General features: G+C 44.7%; 2 protein-coding genes across 5 annotated transcripts in view; one reads left to right on the top strand and one right to left on the bottom strand.

Annotated features, from left to right (window-relative positions):
• N4BP2L1 (NEDD4 binding protein 2 like 1) overlaps positions 1 to 23,269 on the top strand; it is a 91,610-nt gene that overhangs the window by 38,581 nt on the left and 29,760 nt on the right. For 2 of the 4 annotated variants that reach the window (XM_077810075.1, XM_077810067.1), the window contains exon 6: positions 9,056 to 9,312. The exons of the other annotated variants lie outside the window; for them this stretch is intronic. In XM_077810075.1, coding sequence (XP_077666201.1) covers positions 9,056 to 9,060 — 5 coding nt within the window. In that variant the 3' untranslated portion in view covers positions 9,061 to 9,312. Of the gene's footprint in view, positions 1 to 9,055; positions 9,313 to 23,269 lie in introns of those variants that run through there. 4 annotated transcript variants of the gene reach the window in all.
• Positions 5,821 to 23,269, bottom strand: part of BRCA2 (BRCA2 DNA repair associated) — a 95,976-nt gene continuing 78,527 nt past the window's right edge. Inside the window, exons 23-27 of the mRNA XM_077810087.1 lie at positions 22,557 to 22,723; positions 22,312 to 22,450; positions 9,314 to 9,570; positions 8,131 to 8,283; positions 5,821 to 6,618 (exon numbers count right to left, since the gene is read on the bottom strand). Coding sequence (XP_077666213.1) covers positions 5,977 to 6,618; positions 8,131 to 8,283; positions 9,314 to 9,570; positions 22,312 to 22,450; positions 22,557 to 22,723 — 1,358 coding nt within the window. The 3' untranslated portion in view covers positions 5,821 to 5,976. The remainder of the gene's footprint in view (positions 6,619 to 8,130; positions 8,284 to 9,313; positions 9,571 to 22,311; positions 22,451 to 22,556; positions 22,724 to 23,269) is intronic.

Raw genomic sequence — 23,269 nt, 5'->3', positions numbered from 1 at the left:
GGTTGATCCTGCTGATACAATGGTGGTGCCCAAGGAGTCAAGTACCAATGACTCCTGGGCTTAGGTAAGGGAGGGTATTGCCACGGTGCTGTCGGAACCCTCTGATAGTTATGTCTTTGGAATGGAAGTGGCAGGCCATGCATAACATCCGGATCCTCAGACTCAGAGTCCTGTACAAATGGTGATGCCGACGGAATGGGGTGTGTGTAAGAACACGTCCAGAAGGTGGTGGATCCAAGACACTGGATGGAGCTCTCTTAGTAGGTGAGAGTACCGGAACACACGGAGACCTCATCCTTTCCAGAGAGAACAACTCAGAGATAAAGGCCCAGGAGCACTTCCAAGTTTCCCTAAGTCAATGGTACCTTGGTCTACGGATGGAACCAGGGCAAGTAAGGAGATCTGTCTCAAGCCTGACGACTCACAGGATACCAGCGGAGCTGATGCAGGAGGGGTCTGGGACTGGCAGATCTGGTGAATGATGTGACTTTTTGTCACTCTTGTGGGCCTTGGAACGCAGTGCTGCTCCATGGCTGGAACTTGTGGATGAGTTCTTTCTTAGACCTGGAGGAAGACCTACTGTCATGCTTATGTGCATGCTTCCGTGACTGATGGCTAGGCCCTGGCGCAGGGTCCATAGCATTGGTACCGGTAGAGCTGTACTGAGGCTCTATGGTAGAAGCCTCACTTCAGTCCCTGGAAAAATCATGGAGCAGGTCCTCAAAGAATCAATCCTGAAGCACTTACATGAGAGGAAAGTGATCAGGAACAGTCAGCATGGATTCACCAAGGGAAGGTCATGCCTGACTAATCTAATCGCCTTCTATGATGAGATTACTGGTTCTGTGGATGAAGGGAAAGCAGTGGATGTATTGTATCTTGACTTTAGCAAAGCTTTTGACACGGTCTCCCACAGTATTCTTGTCAGCAAGTTAAGGAAGTATGGGCTGGATGAATGCACTATAAGGTGGGTAGAAAGTTGGCTAGATTGTCGGGCTCAAAGGGTAGTGATCAATGGCTCCATGTCTAGTTGGCAGCCGGTGTCAAGTGGAGTGCCCCAGGGGTCGGTCCTAGGGCCGGTTTTGTTCAATATCTTCATAAATGATCTGGAGGATGGTGTGGATTGCACTCTCAGCAAATTTGCGGATGATACTAAACTGGGAGGAGTGGTAGATATGCTGGAGGGCAGGGATAGGATATAGAGGGACTTAGACAAATTGGAAGATTGGGCCAAAAGAAATCTGATGAGGTTCAATAAGGATAAGTGCAGGGTCCTGCACTTAGGACGGAAGAACCCAATGCACAGCTACAGACTAGGGACCGAATGGCTAGGCAGCAGTTCTGCGGAAAAGGACCTAGGGGTGACAGTGGATGAGAAGCTGGATATGAGCCAGCAGTGTGCCCTTGTTGCCAAGAAGGCCAATGGCATTTTGGGATGTATAAGTAGGGGCATAGCGAGCAGATCAAGGGACGTGATCATCCCCCTCTATTCGACATTGGTGAGGCCTCATCTGGAGTACTGTGTCCAGTTTTGGGCCCCACACTACAAGAAGGATGTGGATAAATTGGAGAGAGTCCAGCGAAGGGCAACAAAAATGATTAGGGGTCTGGAACACATGACTTATGAGGAGAGGCTGAGGGAACTGGGATTGTTTAGTCTGCAGAAGAGAAGAATGAGGGGAGATTTGATAGCTGCTTTCAACTACCTGAGAGGTAGTTCCAGAGAGGATGGTTCTAAACTATTCTCAGTGGTGGAAGAGGACAGGACAAGGAGTAATGGTCTCAAGTTGCAGTGGGGGAGGTTTAGGTTGGATATTAGGAAAATCTTTTTTACTAGGAGGGTGGTGAAACACTGGAATGCGTTGCCTAGGGAGGTGGTGGAATCTCCTTCCTTAGAAGTTTTTAAAGTCAGGTTTGACAAAGCCCTGGCTGGGATGATTTAATTGGGTATGGGTCCTGCTTTTGAGCAGGGGGTTGGACTAGATGACCTCCTGAGGTCCCTTCCAACCGTGATATTCTATGATTCTATGAGGCTCTTGAACTGTTCTGGCTGACGTACGGGGGGATTCCCTAGCAAGGATCCAGCTGCGTCCCCATGGCGATGTCCATGAGGTACTTCTTAATACAGAAGGCTCTACCTTCCCTTGTACAAGCAGGGAAGGAGAGGCAGATACTGCACCGGGACATAGCGTGAGTTTCCATCAAACAGTACAGACAACGTTGATATTCGTTGCTGAGAGGAAATAGATGAAGGCAGGAAGCACAGACTTTGAATCCCAGGTTCTTTGGCATAATCCAATACCCAGACCTGGATGCTGGAGTAGGGAATTGTTCAGTGGTAGACCGCGGAAGCAGTGCCCAAAGTCCTTAATCGTACAAGAACTTTCAGAAACAAGAAAATTACTACAAAAACAGCAAAAAATCTTGACTGTATACAGTACCCAAACCTGGGTGCTGTGGGGGGGAAGGGGTTAGGGATTGTTTGATGAGAACCACGGAAGCGGCATCCCTAGCGTGTAAACCTACAAAACTTCTAGAAGCAAGAAAACTACTACAAAAACGGCAAGAATCCTATGTACAAAAATAAAAATAGTTTTACAGAAGATTGGAAGATGCATCACACCGACGGGAAGACAGCAGAAGCTCCAACTCAGATCATGTGGTGGTGAAAAGGAACTGAGCATGCGGTCAGTCTGCTCTGCCCCGCCTTTCATCGCCTTGGGAGAAACCATGAGGCAGTGCAAGGGCACATGTGCAGACCGACAGACAACTGCTTTGAAAAAGCTCCAGCTTCGGCGCATGGCACATAACCGTCAGTGGAATACAACAGGGACCATCACTCGAAAAAACTTGTCTCTCTCAACAACAGAAATTGGTTCAATAAAAGGTATTAACTCACCCTCCTTGTCTCTCCAAGATCAATGACTGAAATTTTCTGGTTGAGTTTTGTCTGGAAATCAAAATTGATCAATGAGACTGATGGAGAAACTCTGCTGAACTATTCTTTTCTTTTGATGCCCAGGCTAACTGTAGATCCTCTAGGTCTGATTAAAGGAGAAGTCCCTGCTTCAAGAGGTCTGGTCTTTTCTGACAGTGCAATGGAGGTTCCTTGACTGTCCATATAGTCCAACAGGACCATTCTGCAGCTGCCTGAAATGTAAGCCACTTTCCTTGGAGAAAGGCCCTTAAGCACAATTCCCATTACACTGCAGCCTAAACCAGGGCTTCACTGGAATAATAGGTTTCCCTGCATGCCCAGACATGCTGCCAGGAGGTGAGAAAGAGGTGGTGAGCTTGATACAAGACAACAGTGAGACTGTTGGTGTGCTGATACCACTGCCTATTATGTTCACCAATATTTGTCTCATTCTTTCCTTGCAGTCCTTCTTCAGTCTGTATCCATCTGTCGTCTCTTGTCTTGTACTTAAACTTGTAAGCTCTTTGGGATAGGGATTGTCTTTTTTGTCCTATGTATGTACTGAGCCTAGCACAATGAGGTCCTGGTCCATGACTAGGGCTTACAGGATACACGGTAATAAATAATAATAATAATACAGAACACTTTGAAAGAGGCTCTGTGTACTAGCAAAACCCCAGCGAACACTTCAAGGGGAGGGAAGGCAAGGTAGGAGTTTAACCCCTGATTTTTATACCACTTGTTCATTATCACTACAAATTGCTATTATGAAGGGGATGGTTGCTTTTGCCTTTTTTGGGACAAAGAGTTTCTGGAGTTTGCAAGACGTAGCCCCAAGCTTCATAAGAATCCCCCTGTTCATAATGGGAGGAAGGGGAGCTGCATAAAAGCCCTGGTTCTTTCCCCATGGATCTGAGAACGCCCCCTCCCCCACCCCATACACACTTTGGTATCCTGAAGAGAGAAGGCAGCTTTGGATTCCTTCAGGAATTTTTCCCCTCTGACCCAGGGACTTACCCCCAATCCGCTGGCAGATGGTGTCCTCCTTAGATTCTCTCCTCAAAATGCTTATTGGAGTCCTTATTGGAGTTGCAGCTTCTCAGGGGAGGAGCTGCTGATCCAACTCTGAGCCCTATGCTCTGGCAGTGAGAGCATTGGCTGGCTGTGAACAGGCAGAGCATAAGTCACCTGCTGTAGAGCCTGTAAAGGCTGCCCCACATTGAGAATGCTGCTTAGATTTAGCACAGTATTTGCGGGACAGCTCTGCTATGCAGGAATTTCAGAAGGGAGGTGCAGCAGTGGTAGATCTGGGTGGTTGAAACAACCATGCTGCCAAATACATAATTCAGGGGAGGGGAAGGAAGAAAGATTGTAAATTGGTACTGCACGAAAACAAAAATTAAAATTATAAATCAAAATGGTCAGGAGAAACTGAACCACCAACTTGTGCAGCTAGAGGCAGATTTGGAAGTCTGAACTGAGTAGGGCTTAGTCCAGGAGCTTCCAGCAACATTGGACCACCTCTGAATTTCACAGATACAAGCATTGACCCATTAGTGATGACTAAACATAGAAGCTGTGCTTAGCACAGCTATTACCATCATATCTGAACACCTTGAGAAATCTTTTAGAAGTAGAGGAATGGGGAGTGTTGGGCAGGGGACAGTACTGAGTTATTTTGGTGTACACCCTTGGAGGAAGTGGGGAGGACAGCAGGAGTTGAGGAATTGGACTGGAACAGAAGGAGCACGGCATAGAACGATTGTGGACATGGGAGGGCAGAGGGGATGGTCAGCAGCACAGAGGGAGAAGCAGCAAGGATTGTGCAAGTAGACATGGAAGGGTGGAGAGGGTAGGTAGGTGGCATGGAGGAAGCAACAGCAATGTTTGTGTGGGGAGCTGGGCTTTCCATAGTGGTCACTGAAGGAAAACATATTTTATGGGGAAAATGGTGTTTCTGTTGGGTGGGGAGAAGCAGGTTTGTGCTGTGACAAACCTTGTACATTATGCTAGAGAGGATCTCCACTCTACCACTTATAAATAATTGGGAAGTAGGGAGCCAGATACTCATTAGGGACAGGAAATTGGGAAAAGGTGTGCAAAAGCAGTATTAGTGAGTCAGTGGTGAGTCCTTTTACACCCCACCATGTTCCCTATAGTCCTCCTTTAAGCATGACAACAGGAGTCCCAGTCCAACTTGCTAATGTTAATCATAGCAGGTCTCTGCAGGAGATTTGCCAGAGCTGCTAGCTTAATTTTTCAGACAGTCCTTACCCCTTCTTGCCAGTAGGACATGGTGGGGAGGAAGGTGGTTGAGGAGGAAAAGCTGCAGTCAAACAAGTAGCCCTAGTCAGGGAGGCGGCTTCTCCCTCTAGTGAATCTTTGTGATTTGTCATGGGGAAATCCAGCTCTGACAAACCTCACTTGTATGTACAACCAGAACTAAAATAGAAGTGGTCAGTAAAAATATGTATTCAACCCTGGAGTTGAAGGATACGTTCTAGGCAAGTGGATTTGATTGTTTACATGTTATAAATAAATGAAGAAGACGTGAGCCCCTTTCATGATGTTACAGTTCTAGGTGATCTCTTCATCCAAAAACTAGTAGTAGTAGATATATGACCAGCAAAACTTGGATTCTAGATTCAGCAGCTAAATATTGTAAATACATTCTAATGACTTCCTGGATAATCCAAGAAAGTCAGAAAAGCCAACAGTTTAATTTAAAACAAATATCCTATTTGTACTTTATCAATACATCAGGTTCAAAATACGGGTTCACGACTAAATGTTGGCAGACCTTTAACTACACCATTGTGAGCAGTGCTGCTGTAATATACTGGTATGAAGGAGATCTTAATGGATAAAAGATTGTACCATTCTTGTTCAACGCTAAGGTTTTCTATTCCATAGAGTAAATTCTATTTATTAAACCTTTGTTTTTGCAATATAGATGTGCATTATTAAGTACAATTAGGTACTGTATAAATGTTTACAATGTGCCAAGACTAAAAAAAATCATTTAAATATGAAGTATATACAGTACGGTACATATGCATTTAGTAGCATTTTCGTTTTCTTAGCCTTTGTAGCTTCTTTTGGATTGCCAATGAGCCCTCACTTTCCCTTGGGTCTTTCCCAGGAGCCTCAGCTCCTTCAGTATTGTTTTGTGAAGTTTTTGTTTCTGCAGCAGACTTAGGAGAACTATTATTGAGTAAAAGGTGATCTGATGGATAATTGGATATTGCACTGGTGGATTCATCCACACAATCTATCTTCTTTTCTTCTGGCAATTTATACAAGAGCACTTGTGTGTTTATCATTGCAAGTTCTTCATCAGCAACCAAGTCATTCTCAGGAAGAGGGGCAGTTTCATTTGTCCTTTTAAAGGAGTTGATATGACCAGAGTTATGATTTGTTCTCTTCAATGATTTGTTATACTGGACACCAGAGCTTCGTGGTGGCTGAAAAGCCTTTTTCAAAGATGAAGAAACAAACGAATTGATTGGTGTCACTGGAGGAGGGGAAGGTATTTGACTGAGCAGGTCCAGAGCTTTTCTTTTTTTGCAGTTCTTGGGGGGTTCTTCACTATAAGAAGTATGTGGAGTCATTTGTGCTGAGCCTTGTGGAACAAGTTTCAGGTCACGCTTGCTGGCTGGCAAAGACCTCTGATACTTTATTTCACTATTAGGAGAGGAAATCTAATTAAAAAGAAGAAAAAGTTTTAATGTTGAGTCAAGCACCTTATTTTAGTTAATTTCCTATTATTTCCACATACAATAGAAAATTGGACAAAACAATACTGTGCCACCATTTATATCTGAGCACATTAGTCAATGTTCTGGTAGTGGCTATCAATCTCAAGCTGAAGTTACTAGAAAAAAGTTGTATGACTCCAGGAGGGTCCCTGTGTACATACATATTAAGGCAGAGAACAGTTTGGCGCTGTATCTCAAATCTAAATTTCCCATATGGGAAACCTCTTCCATCAAATGATGAGGATTCATAAAATGCCTGACCAGCTATGAAAAGACAGGCTGACCTAATATATTTTAAATGTCAAGAGGTTGAAAAAATAAGAGGTAGGGAAGTAGGGAGACAAAAAAGGAAAATAGGGTATGTTGCTCTTGAACTGAAAGCTGGGAACTGCTCTTTAGAGCTTGGCTACACTTGCGAGTTAGAGCGCATTAAAGCAGCCCCGGGCGCCCTAGTTCACTCCCTGGCCACACTGGCAAGGCACGTAGAGCACTCTGACTCCACTCCACTCTGAGTAGAGCGCTCTTGGTACTCCACCTCGGCAAGAAGATTAATGCTTGTTGTGTAGTGGCTGAAACGCTCGGGCGTCAGTATGAACAAGGTGTTGCATTACTGCGCTCTGATCAGCCTCCAGAAACGTCCCATAATCCCCTTAAGTCAAGTGGCCACTCTTCTCATTGTTTTGAACTCGCTGTAAGAATGCAGATATGCCCTTTGAAAGCTCTGTTTTTGACAGCCGACATGCTTATCTGCCCTGAGACAAAGCAACCATTACTGTGGAATGCTGCGTGTGAGAGAGAGGCAGAGGGGAGCAGGGGTCTGCTGCTGTCTGAATTTACAAGACAGCATGCTGACATGCTCTCAGCCCCCCCAAAAACCCACTCTCGCTCCCCCCACATACACACAACACACTCCCTGTCACACTCCACCCCACGCCCTCCATTTGAAAAGCACGTTGCAGCCACTTGCATGCTGGGATAGCTACCACAATGCACTACTCTCTGTAGCCGTTGCAAGAGCTGCTAATGTGGCCACGTCAGTCGCTTGTAGCTGTCACTGTGGACAGATTGCAGCACTTTCCCTACTGAGCTCTACAAAGGCTGGTTTAACTCAAAGCGCTCTACATCTGCAAGTGTAGCCATGCCCCAAGTTTGTTTCAGATAAAAGTTAGATAGGAAGTCTTACAGATGTGGTGAACAAAGGCATATCTGGAGACCACTTTATTTGACTTTATGAATGTTATATGGAACATTTTGGGCTATGGATTGTACTCTACTCCCTGGAGGATGGTTACCACAACACTCCAGGAACTAAAAACAGTGGGAGGTGATTATTTCAGTCCTTGAGATTGTGAACAGTTCTAGAGAAGTACCATCCCCGGACTAGTTTGCATATACTGGTTCAAACAGCTATGAGAGGTCTAAGGAAACATTAATCTTACACTTCAATAAACTTACCAGACATTTATTTCCTGCATCAAGTCCTAATTTCCAGGAAGGAGAAAGGTGATCTAAACCACACTCTTTAGGTAAGTTATATGGTTGTGGGTCATTTCTCTGAAGCAAATTCATCAGTTTGCGTTCTGCTTCATTGTAAAAGCAATTTACATTCTACAAGACAGAAGAGAGAAAAATGTAGGGCGGTTGTGTGGTTTTTAAAATGTGTATAAAATATAACATCTCAGATTATGTTTACTACTGAAACAATAATGATAAGATGAGCTTTGTGAACATTATCATGCATGTCTCCTGGCTAGTAAGTGATTTAAATATTACTAATTCAAGTTGTGAATTTAAAACAAATTTTACTGCAGCTCTTAGAGAACAATGTAAAATTGTTAATCCTACTTCGTTCCTGTTAATGGGGAAAAAATTAAACTCCCCCAGCGTGCCTAATAATCCAAAACAAAATAAATGTACTTGTTTAGTATCAACTGACATGAAATTATTTCCTATTCAATGTGAATTACAAATGTCTGGCATCCTGTGCCAAACTGCAGTTAATACCAACTATTTCAGGTACTATCAATGATTTTTCAAATATTTATATTATTTTCTATATATACTAGCTATATGAAACAAAAGCTTATGACAATACGAAGTTTTGCTACTTGAAAAGTAATTCTAATTGTTCGTGTATATTTGTATACATTTGAAAGAAAACTAAATAAATGGGAGAAAATGCATGCTATGTTGATTTCATATTCCACTTGACACAGTTCAGTTGAAAAACTGCAATCACTGCAAAAATATTGTGAGAGCAAACTGTTGTTAACAAATGGGCTCAACTATACAAAAGCAGTATACTTCTCATATCTTTAACTTCATCCAATTAAAGTGGCAATGACAGGTTCCATATAGAAAACTATTCTCCTTTTCTTAGGCTGAGGATGATGACCCTGACAGTGCCCTTGAGGACAGTAGTGAAAAGCCAAGAAAAATGAAGAAATTCCATGAGTGATATGGAGGCTCCTCCAGAAGAAAAAACAAACAACCCCCCTGCAAAAATCCCATCAATCAAACTGAATATTATCAGTGTTACCATAGGTTGGTCAGAGTATTACCTGTGTTAATGGACTCTATATTGAAAAAAACCTGTACTGTACTAATAACTATTGTATTAAAAAATCCACCACTTTACCTCTGTTGTGCTCTTCAGTTTATTAAATCTCTCTTGAAGATAGCGATCCTTAGGACTTGTGGAGAATATGGAAAGGTCTCCAGCAAATAATGTGGGAATTTCTGATTTGAATTCAGATCTCCACTGAAGATTGCTTGCAGAAATCAATGTAAAAGGGTTAATTATGTCTTCAATAGCAAGTTGCTTAAGGTCTGTCCAGATCTTGATGGCCACTAGATTATGATCTTCATCTGACAAATATACCAGAGTAGTGAAACCTAAAAAGTTTTAATTAATAAAATGATACATGCAGTTTGGACAGATGTTTTCATAGAAAAAAACCTGCTCTATTACTACTTTTGGGTTGTTTTTCCGAAGTCCAAAGAAAGGAAGCCTTCCTACTTGCAAAATGATTTTCATTTACTTAGGGCCAGGTTCTGCTCTTAATTACACTAGTGTTAATCTGATGTAATTCTACTGACTTCAGTAGAGTTGCTGTACTCTATATTTACACTGGCATAACAGAGCAGAATTTTGCCCTTAATACCTTTCAAGTCAAATGCATCTGGGACTCAAACTAATATTTAAAATATCTATGCTGTCTAGTGGGGTAAAATGCCTTAGGTCATTAAAAAAAACCCCAAAACATTGTAAGTCCTTGTACCATGTTACTGCAAAAATTTGAAGGGTACTTATAAATGATCATTTTTTTTTTTACAAGTACAAGTATAACTTTTGTGTAGAAACAAAAATTATGCCCGCAAAGTAGTAGTTGACTAAACCAGGAGATGAAAGTAAAAGAACAGTGAGAAATCTCTATTCAAAAATATATAAAATACTTTACAATCTGCAAGCAGAATACTTCACAAACAACTTCTGGTGAAGATCCCTTAGTAGTTGTCTAATTAATTTCTGTGTGAAAGAAAACACATCAAGCTTAGCAGAACAATTCAGGGCTTCAGAGATGAGAGTTGAAGATAATAACATTGTAAGCAACCTCTGAAGACAACCTTACAGCTTTTATTATTTCCAAGAGAAAAGGAAGAAAGCAGCAGTAGGACTGGTGATATAGCAGTAAAAGGAAAAGAGGTTTGGCAGCACAATATTCTCAAAGAAACTGGAGAGGGAAGATTTATTAGGTCAACTTCAGGTCAGGGCATGGTATCGAGACATTGCTTGTTCTGGTAGATGATCTGTCCACTGACAAGTAAAATAAAGCCATATTCATCCTGCTGTGCCCAACTGTAGTGTTTGATAGTGCTAATCACTAGATATTGAAATGTCCTTCCTCTATGTCCAAACCAAGAGGATTATGGGCAATTGTTCCTCCACTTCTGGAGCCCTTACCTGTAGGGTCTCATAAAACTCAGTCCTCTCCTCTCCAGCAGGAGTTTGCCTGGGAGCTCGCCTGGAGTGAGCCCAGTGAGGCTTACATCTTGCCAACTTCTCTGAGGAAGCTCATAGTAGGAAGGTGATATGGAAGGGGGGGGTTCAGCTGTTGTGACCTGCACTGGATGTGCCATGTTTGTCTTTCTTCCACAGGACAGAAGCGACTTTGTCTGTACAAAGTGCAAGCTGGTCTCCATATTGGAAGAGAAGATTGAAGGTCTGGAACAACAGATAACGACCCAGCGTTGCATACGAGAAACGGAGGATTTTCTGGACAAAAGTCAGGATATGCTTCTACAGGCACAAAGCTCTAAAGATTTAGAGCAGGTTGCACAGCGGAGCCAAGAGGTCAGTGAAGAAGCTTGGCAACATGTGACCTCCAGAAGAAGAAGGGGGAATATCCGGGTTCCAGCAACGTGGACACAGGTAACTAACCGCTTTCATGTTCTCTCCACAGGTACCATTGCGGAGTGTGGACCAGATGATATGTCTGGGGGGAGAAAGCAGAAGGAGACTCCGCTGGTTGGAAGGCATGAGATGCACTGTCCTGAGATGGGGGGTTCCACGACCACCACTCCCAAGAGAAGGAGGCGGCTGGTGGTGGTCGGGGACTCTCTACTCTGGGGGATTGAGTCATCTATCTGCCGCCCTGACTGGGAAAACCGAGAAGTCTGCTGCTTGCCAGGGGCTAAGATTCACGATGTGACAGAGAGACTGCCGAGACTCATCAAGCCCTCGGATCGCTACCCCTTCCTGCTTCTCCACGTGGGCACCAATGATACTGCCAAGAATGACCTTGAGCGGATCACTGCGGACTATATGGCTCTGGGAAGAAGGATAAAGGAGTTTGAGGCGAAAATGGTGTTCTCATCCATCCTCCCCGTGGAAGGAAAAGGCCTGGGTAGGGACCGTCGAATTGTGGAAGTCAACGAATGACTACGCAGGTGGTGTCAGAGAGAAGGCTTTGGATTCTTTGACCATGGGATGGTGTTCCATGAAGGAGGAGTGCTGGGCAGAGACGGGCTCCACCTTACGAAGAGAGGGAAGAGCATCTTTGCGAGCAGCCTGGCTAACCTAGTGAGGAGGGCTTTAAACTAGGTTCACCGGGGGAAGGAGACCAAAGCCCTGAGGTAAGTGGGAAAGCGGGATACCGGGAGGAAGCACAGGCAGAAATGTCTGTGAGGGGAGGGCTCCTGCCTCATACTGAGAATGAGGGGCGATCAGCAGGTTATCTCAAGTGCTTATATACGAATGCACAAAGCCTTGGAAACAAGCAGGGAGAACTGGAGGTCCTGGTGATGTCAAGGAATTATGACGTGATTGGAATAACAGAGACTTGGTGGGATAACTCACATGACTGGAGTACTGTCATGGATGGTTATAAACTGTTCAGGAAGGACAGGCAGGGCAGAAAAGGTGGGGGAGTAGCACTGTATGTAAGGGAGCAGTATGACTGCTCAGAGCTCCGGTACGAAACTGCAGAAAAACCTGAGTGTCTCTGGATTAAGTTTAGAAGTGTGAGCAACAAGAGTGATGTAGTGGTGGGAATCTGCTATAGACCACCGGACCAGGGGGATGAGGTGGATGAGGCTTTCTTCCGGCAGCTCGCGGAAGCTACTAGATCGCACGCCCTGGTTCTCATGGGTGACTTTAATTTTCCTGATATCTGCTGGGAGAGCAATACAGCGGTGCATAGACAATCCAGGAAGTTTTTGGAAAGCGTAGGGGACAATTTCCTGGCGCAAGTGCTAGAGGAGCCAACTAGTGGGGGAGCTTTTCTTGACCTGCTGCTCACAAACCGGGAAGAATTAGTAGGGGAAGCAAAAGTGGATGGGAATCTGGGAGGCAGTGACCATGAGTTGGTTGAGTTCAGGATCCTGACACAGGGAAGAAAGGTAAGCAGCAGGATACGGACCCTGGACTTCAGGAAAGCAGACTTCGACTCCCTCAGGGAACGGATGGGTAGGATCCCCTGGGGGACTAACATGAAGGGGAAAGGAGTCCAGGAGAGCTGGCTGTATTTCAAGGAATCCCTGTTGAGGTTACAGGGACAAACCATCCCGATGTGGCGAAAGAATAGTAAATATGGCAGGCGACCAGCTTGGCTTAACGGTGAAATCCTAGCGGATCTTAAACATAAAAAAGAAGCTTACAAGAAGTGGAAGGTTGGACATATGACCAGGGAAGAGTATAAAAATATTGCTCGGGCATGTAAGAATGAAATCAGGAGGGCCAAATCGCACCTGGAGCTGCAGCTAGCGAGAGATGTTAAGAGTAACAAGAAGGGTTTCTTCAGGTATGTTGGCAACAAGAAGAAAGCCAAGGAAAGTGTGGGCCCCTTACTGAATGAGGGAGGCAACCTAGTGACAGAGGATGTGGAAAAAGCTAATGTACTCAATGCTTTTTTTGCCTCTGTCTTCACTAACAAGGTCAGCTCCCAGACTGCTGCGCTGGGCATCACAATGTGGGGAATAGATGGCCAGCCCTCTGTGGAGAAAGAGGTGGTTAGGGACTATTTAGAAAAGCTGGACGTGCACAAGTCCATGGGACCGGACGAGTTGCATGCGAGAGTGCTAAAGGAATTGGCGGCTGTGATTGCAGAGCCATTGGCCATTATCTTTGAAAACTCGTGCCGAACGGGGGAAGTCCCGGATGACTGGAAAAAGGCTAATGTACTGCCAATCTTTAAAAAAGGGAAGAAGGAGGATCCTGGGAACTACAGGCCAGTCAGCCTCACCTCAGTCCCTGGAAAAATCATGGAGCAGGTCCTCAAAGAATCAATCCTGAAGCACCTACATGAGAGGAAAGTGATCAGGAACAGTCAGCATGGATTCTAATCGCCTTCTATGATGAGATTACTGGTTCTGTGGATGAAGGGAAAGCAGTGGATGTATTGTTTCTTGACTTTAGCAAAGCTTTTGACACGGTCTCCCACAATATTCTTGTCAGCAAGTTAAAGAAGTATGGGCTGGATGAATTCACTATAAGGTGGGTAGAAAGTTGGCTAGATTGTCGGGCTCAAAGGGTAGTGATCAATGGCTCCATGTCTAGTTGGCAGCCGGTGTCAAGTGGAGTGCCCCAGGGGTCGGTCCTGGGGCCGCTTTTGTTCAATATCTTCATAAATGATCTGGAGGATGGTGTGGATTGCACTCTCAGCAAATTTGCGGATGATACTAAACTGGGAGGAGTGGTAGATACGCTAGAGGGCAGGGATAGGATACAGAGGGACCTAGACAAATTGGAGGATTGGGCCAAAAGAAATCTGATGAGGTTCAATAAGGATAAGTGCAGGGTCCTGCACTTAGGACGGAAGAACCCAATGCACAGCTACAGACTAGGGACCGAATGGCTAGGCAGCAGTTCTGCGGAAAAGGACCAAGGGGTGACAGTGGACGAGAAGCTGGATATGAGTCAGCAGTGTGCCCTTGTTGCCAAGAAGGCCAATGGCATTTTGGGATGTATAAGTAGGGGCATAGCGAGCAGATCGGGGGACATGATCGTCCCCCTCTATTCGACATTGGTGAGGCCTCATCTGGAGTACTGTGTCCAGTTTTGGGCCCCACACTACAAGAAGGATGTGGATAAATTGGAAAGAGTCCAGCGAAGGGCAACAAAAATGATTAGCAAAAAGAAAAGGAGTACTTGTGGCACCTTAGAGACTAACGAATTTATTTGAGCATGAGCTTTCGTGAGCTACAGCTCACTTCATCAGATGCATCTGATGAAGTGAGCTGTAGCTCACGAAAGCTCATGCTCAAATAAATTCGTTAGTCTCTAAGGTGCCACAAGTACTCCTTTTCTTTTTGCGAATACAGACTAACACGGCTGTTACTCTGAAAAATGATTAGGGGTCTGGAACACATGACTTATGAGGAGAGGCTGAAGGAACTGGGATTGTTTAGTCTGCAGAAGAGAAGAATGAGGGGGGATTTGATAGCTGCTTTCAACTACCTGAGAGGTGGTTCCAGAGAGGATGGTTCTAGACTATTCTCAGTGGTAGAAGAGGACAGGACAAGGAGTAATGGTCTCAAGTTGCAGTGGGGGAGGTTTAGGTTGGATATTAGGAAAAACTTTTTCACTAGGAGGGTGGTGTAACACTGGAATGCGTTACCTAGGGAGGTGGTAGAATCTCCTTCCTTAGAAGTTTTTAAGGTCAGGCTTGACAAAGCCCTGGCTGGGATGATTTAATTGGGGATTGGTCCTGCTTTGAGCAGGGGGTTGGACTAGATGACATCCTGAGGTCCCTTCCAACCCTGATATTCTATGATTCCTTACTATTCAACATCTACATGAAGTCCTGGAGAGAGCTGGTGAGACACCACAGGCTGAGATGCAGGCTGCACCAGTACATCAACAACAACCAGATCTACATTTCCTTTTGTCAAATATAAGCCAGCTCTATTTCCCAGATTTCTCAATGCCTAGTTGTAATCAACACTTGACTGAACCCAGGTAAGACTGAAGTCATGTTGGTAGAGAGAGAGAAATGCTTCAAAGAACTTGCCTCAGCTATAACATCCCCACTATCAAGGACATCTTACCTTAGACTAAAAGTTGGTCTGTAGCCTGGGGTTCCCCCTGATGGATTCAGTGCTACCAGATGCCTAAATAACCATTCCAACAAAAAAAAAATAAATGCCCATTTCTATCTGTAACTGCCCAGAAGATTGTGCTACATCCTCCTGGGAACAGAACTGCCACAAAGACCAAATATTGGTGGCCTCCAGATTTGTTTACTGCTGCTTATATCTAGGAATGAAGCCAGACACCTTAAAAAAGGTCTAACTGGTAGAAAATATAGCTGCTCATCTGCTTAGCAAGAAAGGTTGTCCTGACTATATTAGTCTGGTGTGTAATTCATTCTCTTCACTAGTTCACTACTGAAGAGAGAGTCCAGTTCCAGGTCTTTGTTTTGATATTCAAAAGCCCTCTCTAGGATTTTCTCTAGTTACCAATAAGATCACCAGTCTCTCTGCAACCATCACCTTCAACAGCTAGGTTCCACTGGATCCATGCAACTGCTGATCAAGAGGGGAACTCATGAGTATAGGGGACAGAAATTTCACAGGTATTGAACATAGACACAGGAAATCACTCCTGCAACAGATGAGAATACCAAACTTAAAAACAAAACTCATCTCCACTAAGTTCTTCCCCAACAAATAATTAATCAAGATATTTTTCCTAAATGGCCGGGAATGAAGAAAGATTGTTGTTACTATTTCTAAAGTCTCAGACAGCCCTCAGATACTATGGTGAAAGGTCCATATCAGCAGATTTATTATAGTGGGGTCTATTATAGAACACCAAATCAGGAGAAGGGGGAGGTGGATGAGGCATTTCTAGAGCAAACAAAATAAATATCCAAAACGCAAGACCTGGTAGTAATGGGGGACTTTAACTCCCAGACATCTGTTGGAAAATGTAATATGGCAAAAAACAAAAATTTCCTGTAAGTTATTGGAATGTATTTGGGATAAGTTTTTCTTTCAGAAAGTTGAGGCAGTAACCAGGGGGACAGCCATTTTAGATTTGATTCTGACCAACAGAGAGGAATTGGTGGCAAATCTGAAGGTGGAAGGTAATTTGGATGAAAATGATCATGAAATGATCGCTTTCATGTGTCAAAGGAAAGGAACGAATTAGGGCAGCAGAATAAGGACAATGGACTTCAATAAAGGAGTCTAACAAACTCAGAAAATGTCCCATGGGGAAAAAATCTAAAGGATAAAGGGGTCCAGAAGAGCTGGCACAATGTAAACTAATCCAATGCAAAGGAAAGAGAAAAAACAGTAAGAGGCCAATATCACTCCATCAGGAGCTCTTTAATGACCTGAAAAATCAAAAAAGGAATCCTACCAAAAATGGAAACATGCAGGAATTGCTAAGGAGATATAACAAAAGGATAGCACAAGCATATAGAGACAAAATCAGAAAGGCTAAGGCACAAAATGAGTGACATCAAGCACAGGACATAAAAGACAGTAAGAAGAGGTTATAATTACATTAGGAGCAAGATGAAAGAAAGGGTAGGTCCTCTACTTAGCAAGGAAGGAGAAAAGACAGTTACCTTTTCTGTAACTGGTGTTCTTCGAGATGTGTTGCTCATGTTTATTCCATATTAGGTGTGTGTGCTCGCCACATGCACTGGTGCCAGAAGTTTTTCCCTCAGCAGTATCCGTAGGGTGTATGGGGAGATTTTGGCAAACCAGTAAAGAGCCTGAAACCACTATTGCTTATTGCTAAAAGCACTCATGTCAGCAGGCCGTAAATCTCAGACAATACCTGTACCGTAGGGGGAGGCCCCAGGCCATCATCCCCCGTGGGCTAGCGGGTGGGCACTGTCTCCTCTACCCCAACCTCCAAGCATGTTCCATGCACCAAGCCCGGTGCCGCCGGTGCAGTCAACTGTTGCTCTGAGGTGGCGGCAGTTGAATGGTGCAAAGGGAACATCGTCATCACCAGCATGCCCCACGCACTCCAATAAGGCCACTGGGGAGGCAAGTGACCGTGCTGCCAAGGTGGCGCCGTAGACGTCGATGCAGCCTCAGGTGTCCAGTTATGCTGGTGGAGTCTCAGTGAGGTACTAAGCTGCCCTTCCATGCCGGAGGAATCCCCTCCTGGTGACCATGGTGGGGCCATCGATGCCTGTGTCTGCCTGTGGCCACCCGAGACTGGTGCTTGGAGTGGGAGGATCGGTGCCAATGTCGGGGGGGACTGGTGCCGGGGGGGGGGGGGGGAACCAGTATTGAGACGGGGAGCACTCCCACGGGGTAAGCGACGGAGATCTGCGCCGAGAGGACGAACGGTGCTGGTAATACAGAATCCAGCACCTCCCCTTAGATGATCCGTGTCGAGATCGCAGGGACCACGAATGCTGTGCCGGTGATCGAGGGTGAGCACCAGAGGATCTGGGCTGCGATGCCGGAGATCTGTGGCGCGGAGACGGAGATCGCTGCCTTGGCTAGGGGAATCGGCAGTGCTCCACTGCCCCTTGGTGGGGTCTTAGCGGCTGGCTTGCCCTCATAGGGAGCCTTTGCCGCTTCCTGCGGTGCCTGCGGCGTGGGCCGAGGCCTCTGCTCTCTTGGTGCCAGGGCAGTTTGGGAAGGAGTTGATGTCGACATATGTTTGGGTCCCTACCACTCCCAGGAGTTGGTTGTGGATCCTTTCATGGGCTAAGGGCCCCAACCAGGAAGGCACGTCCACATGGTTCCGGAGTTCCCAGGTGGCCCAAACTGGGTCCTTTGCCCGATGCCCCATGGCCTTTCTTGCCCTGTGCCGGAGAACCATGCTTCTTAGTTTTCTTTCTGGGCACTGGTGACGGGGAGCAGTGCCAGGTGTGCACACTGGGGGTGTGCTGCATGCCGAGGCCGAGGTACTAGGAGTTGAGTCTTGGCAGGATGACTTGCAAGCTGGACGGAGGGCAGCCTCCATGAGGAGAGCCCTCAAGTGAATATCCCACACTCTTTCTGAGTCCTGGGTCGAAAATGTTTACAAATATGACACTTGTCCTTCACATGTGATTCCCCCAACCACTTGAGGCAGCTGCTGTGGGGGTCACTTACAGGCATAGGCCTGTTACAGTCTGCTCAGGGCTTAAACCTCAGAGACCAGGGCATGCCCCTCCTGGGACAAAGTCCACGCAAGGACTCTAACTTCTAACTACACTTAACAGTTATTTAACATTCACTACTATAAACAACTATTTACAAGTCCTTAAGGCTCGAACTCAGAATAGATGAAACCACTAGCCCCTACTATGCAAGGAAAGGCACTCCGACTAACCACCATGGGTGGTAAGAAGGAACTGAGAGGGGGTAGGGCTGGTGGTGCCTGCTATACCGACACTTGAGTGCTACACTCAAGGGGGCGCCACAGCTGACCCTAATGATACTGCTAAGGCAAAAATCTCTGACGACCATGCATGTGGGCACACACACCTAGAATGACATAAGCAAGTACTCAAAGAAGAATATTTAGATAAATTAGATGTATTCAAGTTGCCAGTGCCTGATGAAATTCATCTTAGGGTACTTAAGGAACTAGCTGAAGCAATCATTAGCAATTATCTTCGATGGGGTGGGATCTGAGTTACCCAGGAAAGAATTTTCTTTATTATCCAGCTGGTGAAGCTTGCCCATATGTTCAGGGTTTAGCTGATCGCCATATTTGGAGTCGGGAAGGAATTTTCCTCCAGGGCAGATTGGAAGAGGCCCTGGAGGTTTTTTGCCTTACTCTGTAGCATGGGGCACGGGTCACTTGCTAGAGGATTCTCTGCTCCTTGAAGTCTTTTAACCACTATTTGAGGACTTCAATAGCACAGACATAGGTGAGAGGTTTTTCGCAGGAGTGGGTGGGTGAGATTCTGTGGCCTGCGTTGTGCAGGAGGTCGGACTAGATGATCACTAAGGTCAGAAGGGACCATTATATCTATGAATCTATAAGTCCCAGAGGAACGGAAAAGGGAAAACATAGCACCTATCTTTAAAAAAGGGGGGAAAAAAAGGATCTGGAGAATTATACACCAGTCAGCCTAACTTGGATACTGGAAAAGATATTGGAACAAATTATTACATGATCAATTTGTAAAGGACTTAGATGATAACAGGGTTACAAGGAATAACCAGAACAAATCATACCAAACCAACTTAATTTCTTTCTTTGATAGGATTACTGGCATAGTGGATAGGGAGGAAGCTGTAGACATGGTATAGCTTGATTTTAGTAAGGCTTTTGACAGTCCCACCTGACATTCTCAAAAGAAAACTAGGGAACTGTGATCGAGATGAAATTACTGTAAGGTGGTTGCACAACTGGTTTAAAGACCATACTCAAAAAAGTAGTTATCAATGGTTCACTGCCAAACTGTGAGGACTTATCTAATGGGGTCACAGCGCAGTCAGTACTATTCAATATTTTCATTAATGACTTGGATAATGGAGTGGAGAGTATGCTTATAAAATTTGCAGATGATACCAAGCTGAGAGGGGTTGCAAGCATTTTGGAGTACTTGCATGAGAGGAAAGTGATCAGGAACAGCCAGCATGGATTCACCAAGGGAAGGTCATGCCTGACTAATCTAATCGCCTTTTATGATGAGATTACTGGTTCTGTGGATGAAGGGAAAGCAGTGGATGTATTGTTTCTTGACTTTAGCAAAGCTTTTGACACGGTCTCCCACAGTATTCTTGTCAGCAAGTTAAGGAAGTATGGGCTGGATGAATGCACTATAAGGTGGGTAGAAAGCTGGCTAGATTGTCGGGCTCAACGGGTAGTGATCAATGGCTCCATGTCTAGTTGGCAGCCGGTATCAAGTGGAGTGCCCCAAGGGTCGGTCCTGGGGCCGGTTTTGTTCAATATCTTCATAAATGATCTGGAGGATGGTGTGGATTGCACTCTCAGCAAATTTGCGGATGATACTAAACTGGGAGGAGTGGTAGATATGCTGGAGGGCAGGGATAGGATATAGAGGGACCTAGACAAATTGGAGGATTGGGCCAAAAGAAATCTGATGAGGTTCAATAAGGATAAGTGCAGGGTCCTGCACTTAGGATGGAAGAATCCAATGCACCACTACAGACTAGGGACCGAATGGCTAAGCAGCAGTTCTGCGGAAAAGGACCTAGGGGTTACAGTGGACGAGAAGCTGGATATGAGTCAGCAGTGTGCCCTTGTTGCCAAGAAGGCCAATGGCATTTTGGGATGTATAAGTAGGGGCATTGCCAGCAGATTGAGGGACATGATCGTTCCCCTCTATTCGACATTGGTGAGGCCTCATCTGGAGTACTGTGTCCAGTTTTGGGCCCCACACTACAAGAAGGATGTGGATAAATTGGAGAGAGTCCAGCGAAGGGCAACAAAAATGATTAGGGGTCTAGAACACATGACTTATGAGGAGAGGCTGAGGGAGCTGGGATTGTTTAGCCTGCAGAAGAGAAGAATGAGGGGGGATTTGATAGCTGCTTTCAACTACCTGAAAGTGGGTTCCAAAGAGGATGGCTCTAGACTGTTCTCAATGGTAGCAGATGACAGAACGAGGAGTAATGGTCTCAAGTTGCAGTGGGGGAGGTTTAGATTGGATATTAGGAAAAACTTTTTCACTAAGAGGGTGGTGAAACACTGGAATGCGTTACCTAGGGAGGTGGTAGAATTTCCTTCCTTAGAGGTTTTTAAGGTCAGGCTTGACAAAGCCCTGGCTGGGATGATTTAACTGGGAATTGGTCCTGCTTCGAGCAGGGGGTTGGACTAGATGACCTTCAGGGGTCCCTTCCAACCCTGATATTCTATGATTCTATGGAGAACAGGATTGGAATTCAAAACAACCATGAAAAATTAGAGAACTGGTTTGAAATCAACAAAATGAAATTCAGTAAAGACAAGTACTTCATTCAAGAAGGAAAAATCAATGGGAAATAAATGGCAGGTGGCATAAGGCTGAAAAGGATGTGGGAGTTCTAGTGGATCACAAATGGAATATGAGGCAACAATGTGATCCAGTGGCAAAAAAGGCTAATATAATTCCAGGTGTATTGACAGGAGAGTTGTATGTAAGACACAAGAGATAACTGTCCTGCTTTACTCAGCATTGGTAAGACCTCAGCTGGAGTAACTGCGTCTAGTTTTGGGTGCCATGCTTTAGGAAAGATGTGGGCAAATCAGAGAGTCCAGAGTAGCGCAACAAAAACAATAAAAGATTTAGAAAACCTGACCTATGAGGAAAGGTTAATCTGGGCCTGTTTAATCTTGAGAAAAGAAGATTGGGCGGGGAGGGGGAAACCTGACAACAGTCTTCAAATATATTAAGAGCTGTTACAAAGAGGACGTGACCAATTGTCCTCCATGTCCACTGAAAGTAGGACAAGAAATAATGGGCTTAAATCTGCAGTAAGGGAGATGTAGGTTAGATATAAATAAAAACTTTCTAACTATGACTATATCTACACAGTAAGGTAGAGGTGTGAATCCCCTGCTCGCATACAGATAATCATGCTAGCACTCACCAAGCTAGTGTGAGTATAAATAGTAGCGTAGTTCCAGTAGCACTAGTAGTGGCAGTAGAAACATGGCTAAGGCATGCTGAATACAAGCCCATGTGAAACTGGTGGCTATGTACTCAGCATGTCTCCGCACATACCCAGTAGTTTCAGAGGGGTTTAATACATGGCACTGCTAAGCTCTGCTATTGTTACCTGTGCTAGCACGGCTACACTGCTATTTATACTCACGCTAGCTTGATAGGAGCTAGCATCACTATGTGTACATGAGCAGGGGAATCACACTCTTACTTCTTAGAGTAGGCATAGCCTATAAGGGTAAGAGAATAGGCTTCCAAGGGATTTTATGGAATCCTCATAATTGGAGACCTTTAAGAACAGGTTGGACAAACACTAGTCAGGAATGTCTAAGTTTACTTGGTCTTCCCTCAGCAGAGGTGGCTGGACTTGATGACCTCTCAAGGTCCCTTCCAGCCCTACATTTCTATGATTCTATGGTTTGGCCTGTCTAACCTAAACATTAGACAGTTATAAACCTGCAGGTACAACACCAAGATCAGCTTGGAAATTTGTAAGATTTTTTTTAAATATGATCTGTTTAAACATGAAAAAACTTGGACACAATGCACAATATACCTGTTTTCTTGCTAACAGAAACTATAAATCCCACTAAATCCACTTCAGTACAGGCTGGTCGAAAAGATGGATCCAACAACATGCTGAACTGCAGAGCCTTCCTTGGAATATACATCTGTAACAGCACCTCTTGCGAAGCCTGAAGAAATAGAACTTTAAATATTTATGCCGTATGCTTATATAAATTATTTATGCTGTTAGTCTAATACATATAGTTATATATATTTACAGTTAAATGTTTTTACCTGTAGTTGCAGGTACTGAGTTTTGTTTGTGGCCGTTAACTGTACATTAACAGTGTCTGATTTGCCTTTGGATTGCGAAGCTACTAGCTGGTATATTCTGTACCGACCACCTTCTTTTAACAGGGAACATACATCCAATAATGGACGCCATATATTCAATATAATGGCTAAAATGTAAGATTAGAAAACATATTAGTATGCAGTAACATGGAGGCCTCAAAAAATTCAATTAAGACATCCTTGGTGTAACTCTTGAATTTATAGACTCATAGATGTTAAGGTCAGAAGGAGCCATCATGATAATCTAGTCTTACCTCCTGCACATTGATGGCCACGGAATCTCGCCCACCCACTACTGTAATAGACCCTGAACCTATGGCTGAGTTACTGAAGTCCTCAAATCATGATTTAAAGACTGCAAGTTACAGAGAATCCAACATTTTACACTAGTTTAAACCTGCAAGTGACCCATATCCCATGCTGAAGGCATGAAAGGCAGAAAACCCCCAGTCTCTCTGCTGATCTGATTCAGGGAAAAAATCCTTTCCGGCCCCAAATATGGTGACCAGTTGGACCCTGAGCATGTGGGCAAGATCCACCAGCAAGATAGACAAGAAAGAATTCTCTGTAATAACTCAGAGCCCTCCACATCTAGTTTCACTGACTGTTGGACATATTTCCTGCTAGCAGTCGCCAAGGTTGTCAATAAAAAT

The sequence above is a fragment of the Eretmochelys imbricata genome, chromosome 1 (assembly GCF_965152235.1).
Source record: "Eretmochelys imbricata isolate rEreImb1 chromosome 1, rEreImb1.hap1, whole genome shotgun sequence".
Classification (NCBI taxonomy): Eukaryota; Metazoa; Chordata; order Testudines; family Cheloniidae; genus Eretmochelys; species Eretmochelys imbricata.
This window is presented reverse-complemented; position numbering and strand designations above follow the sequence as displayed.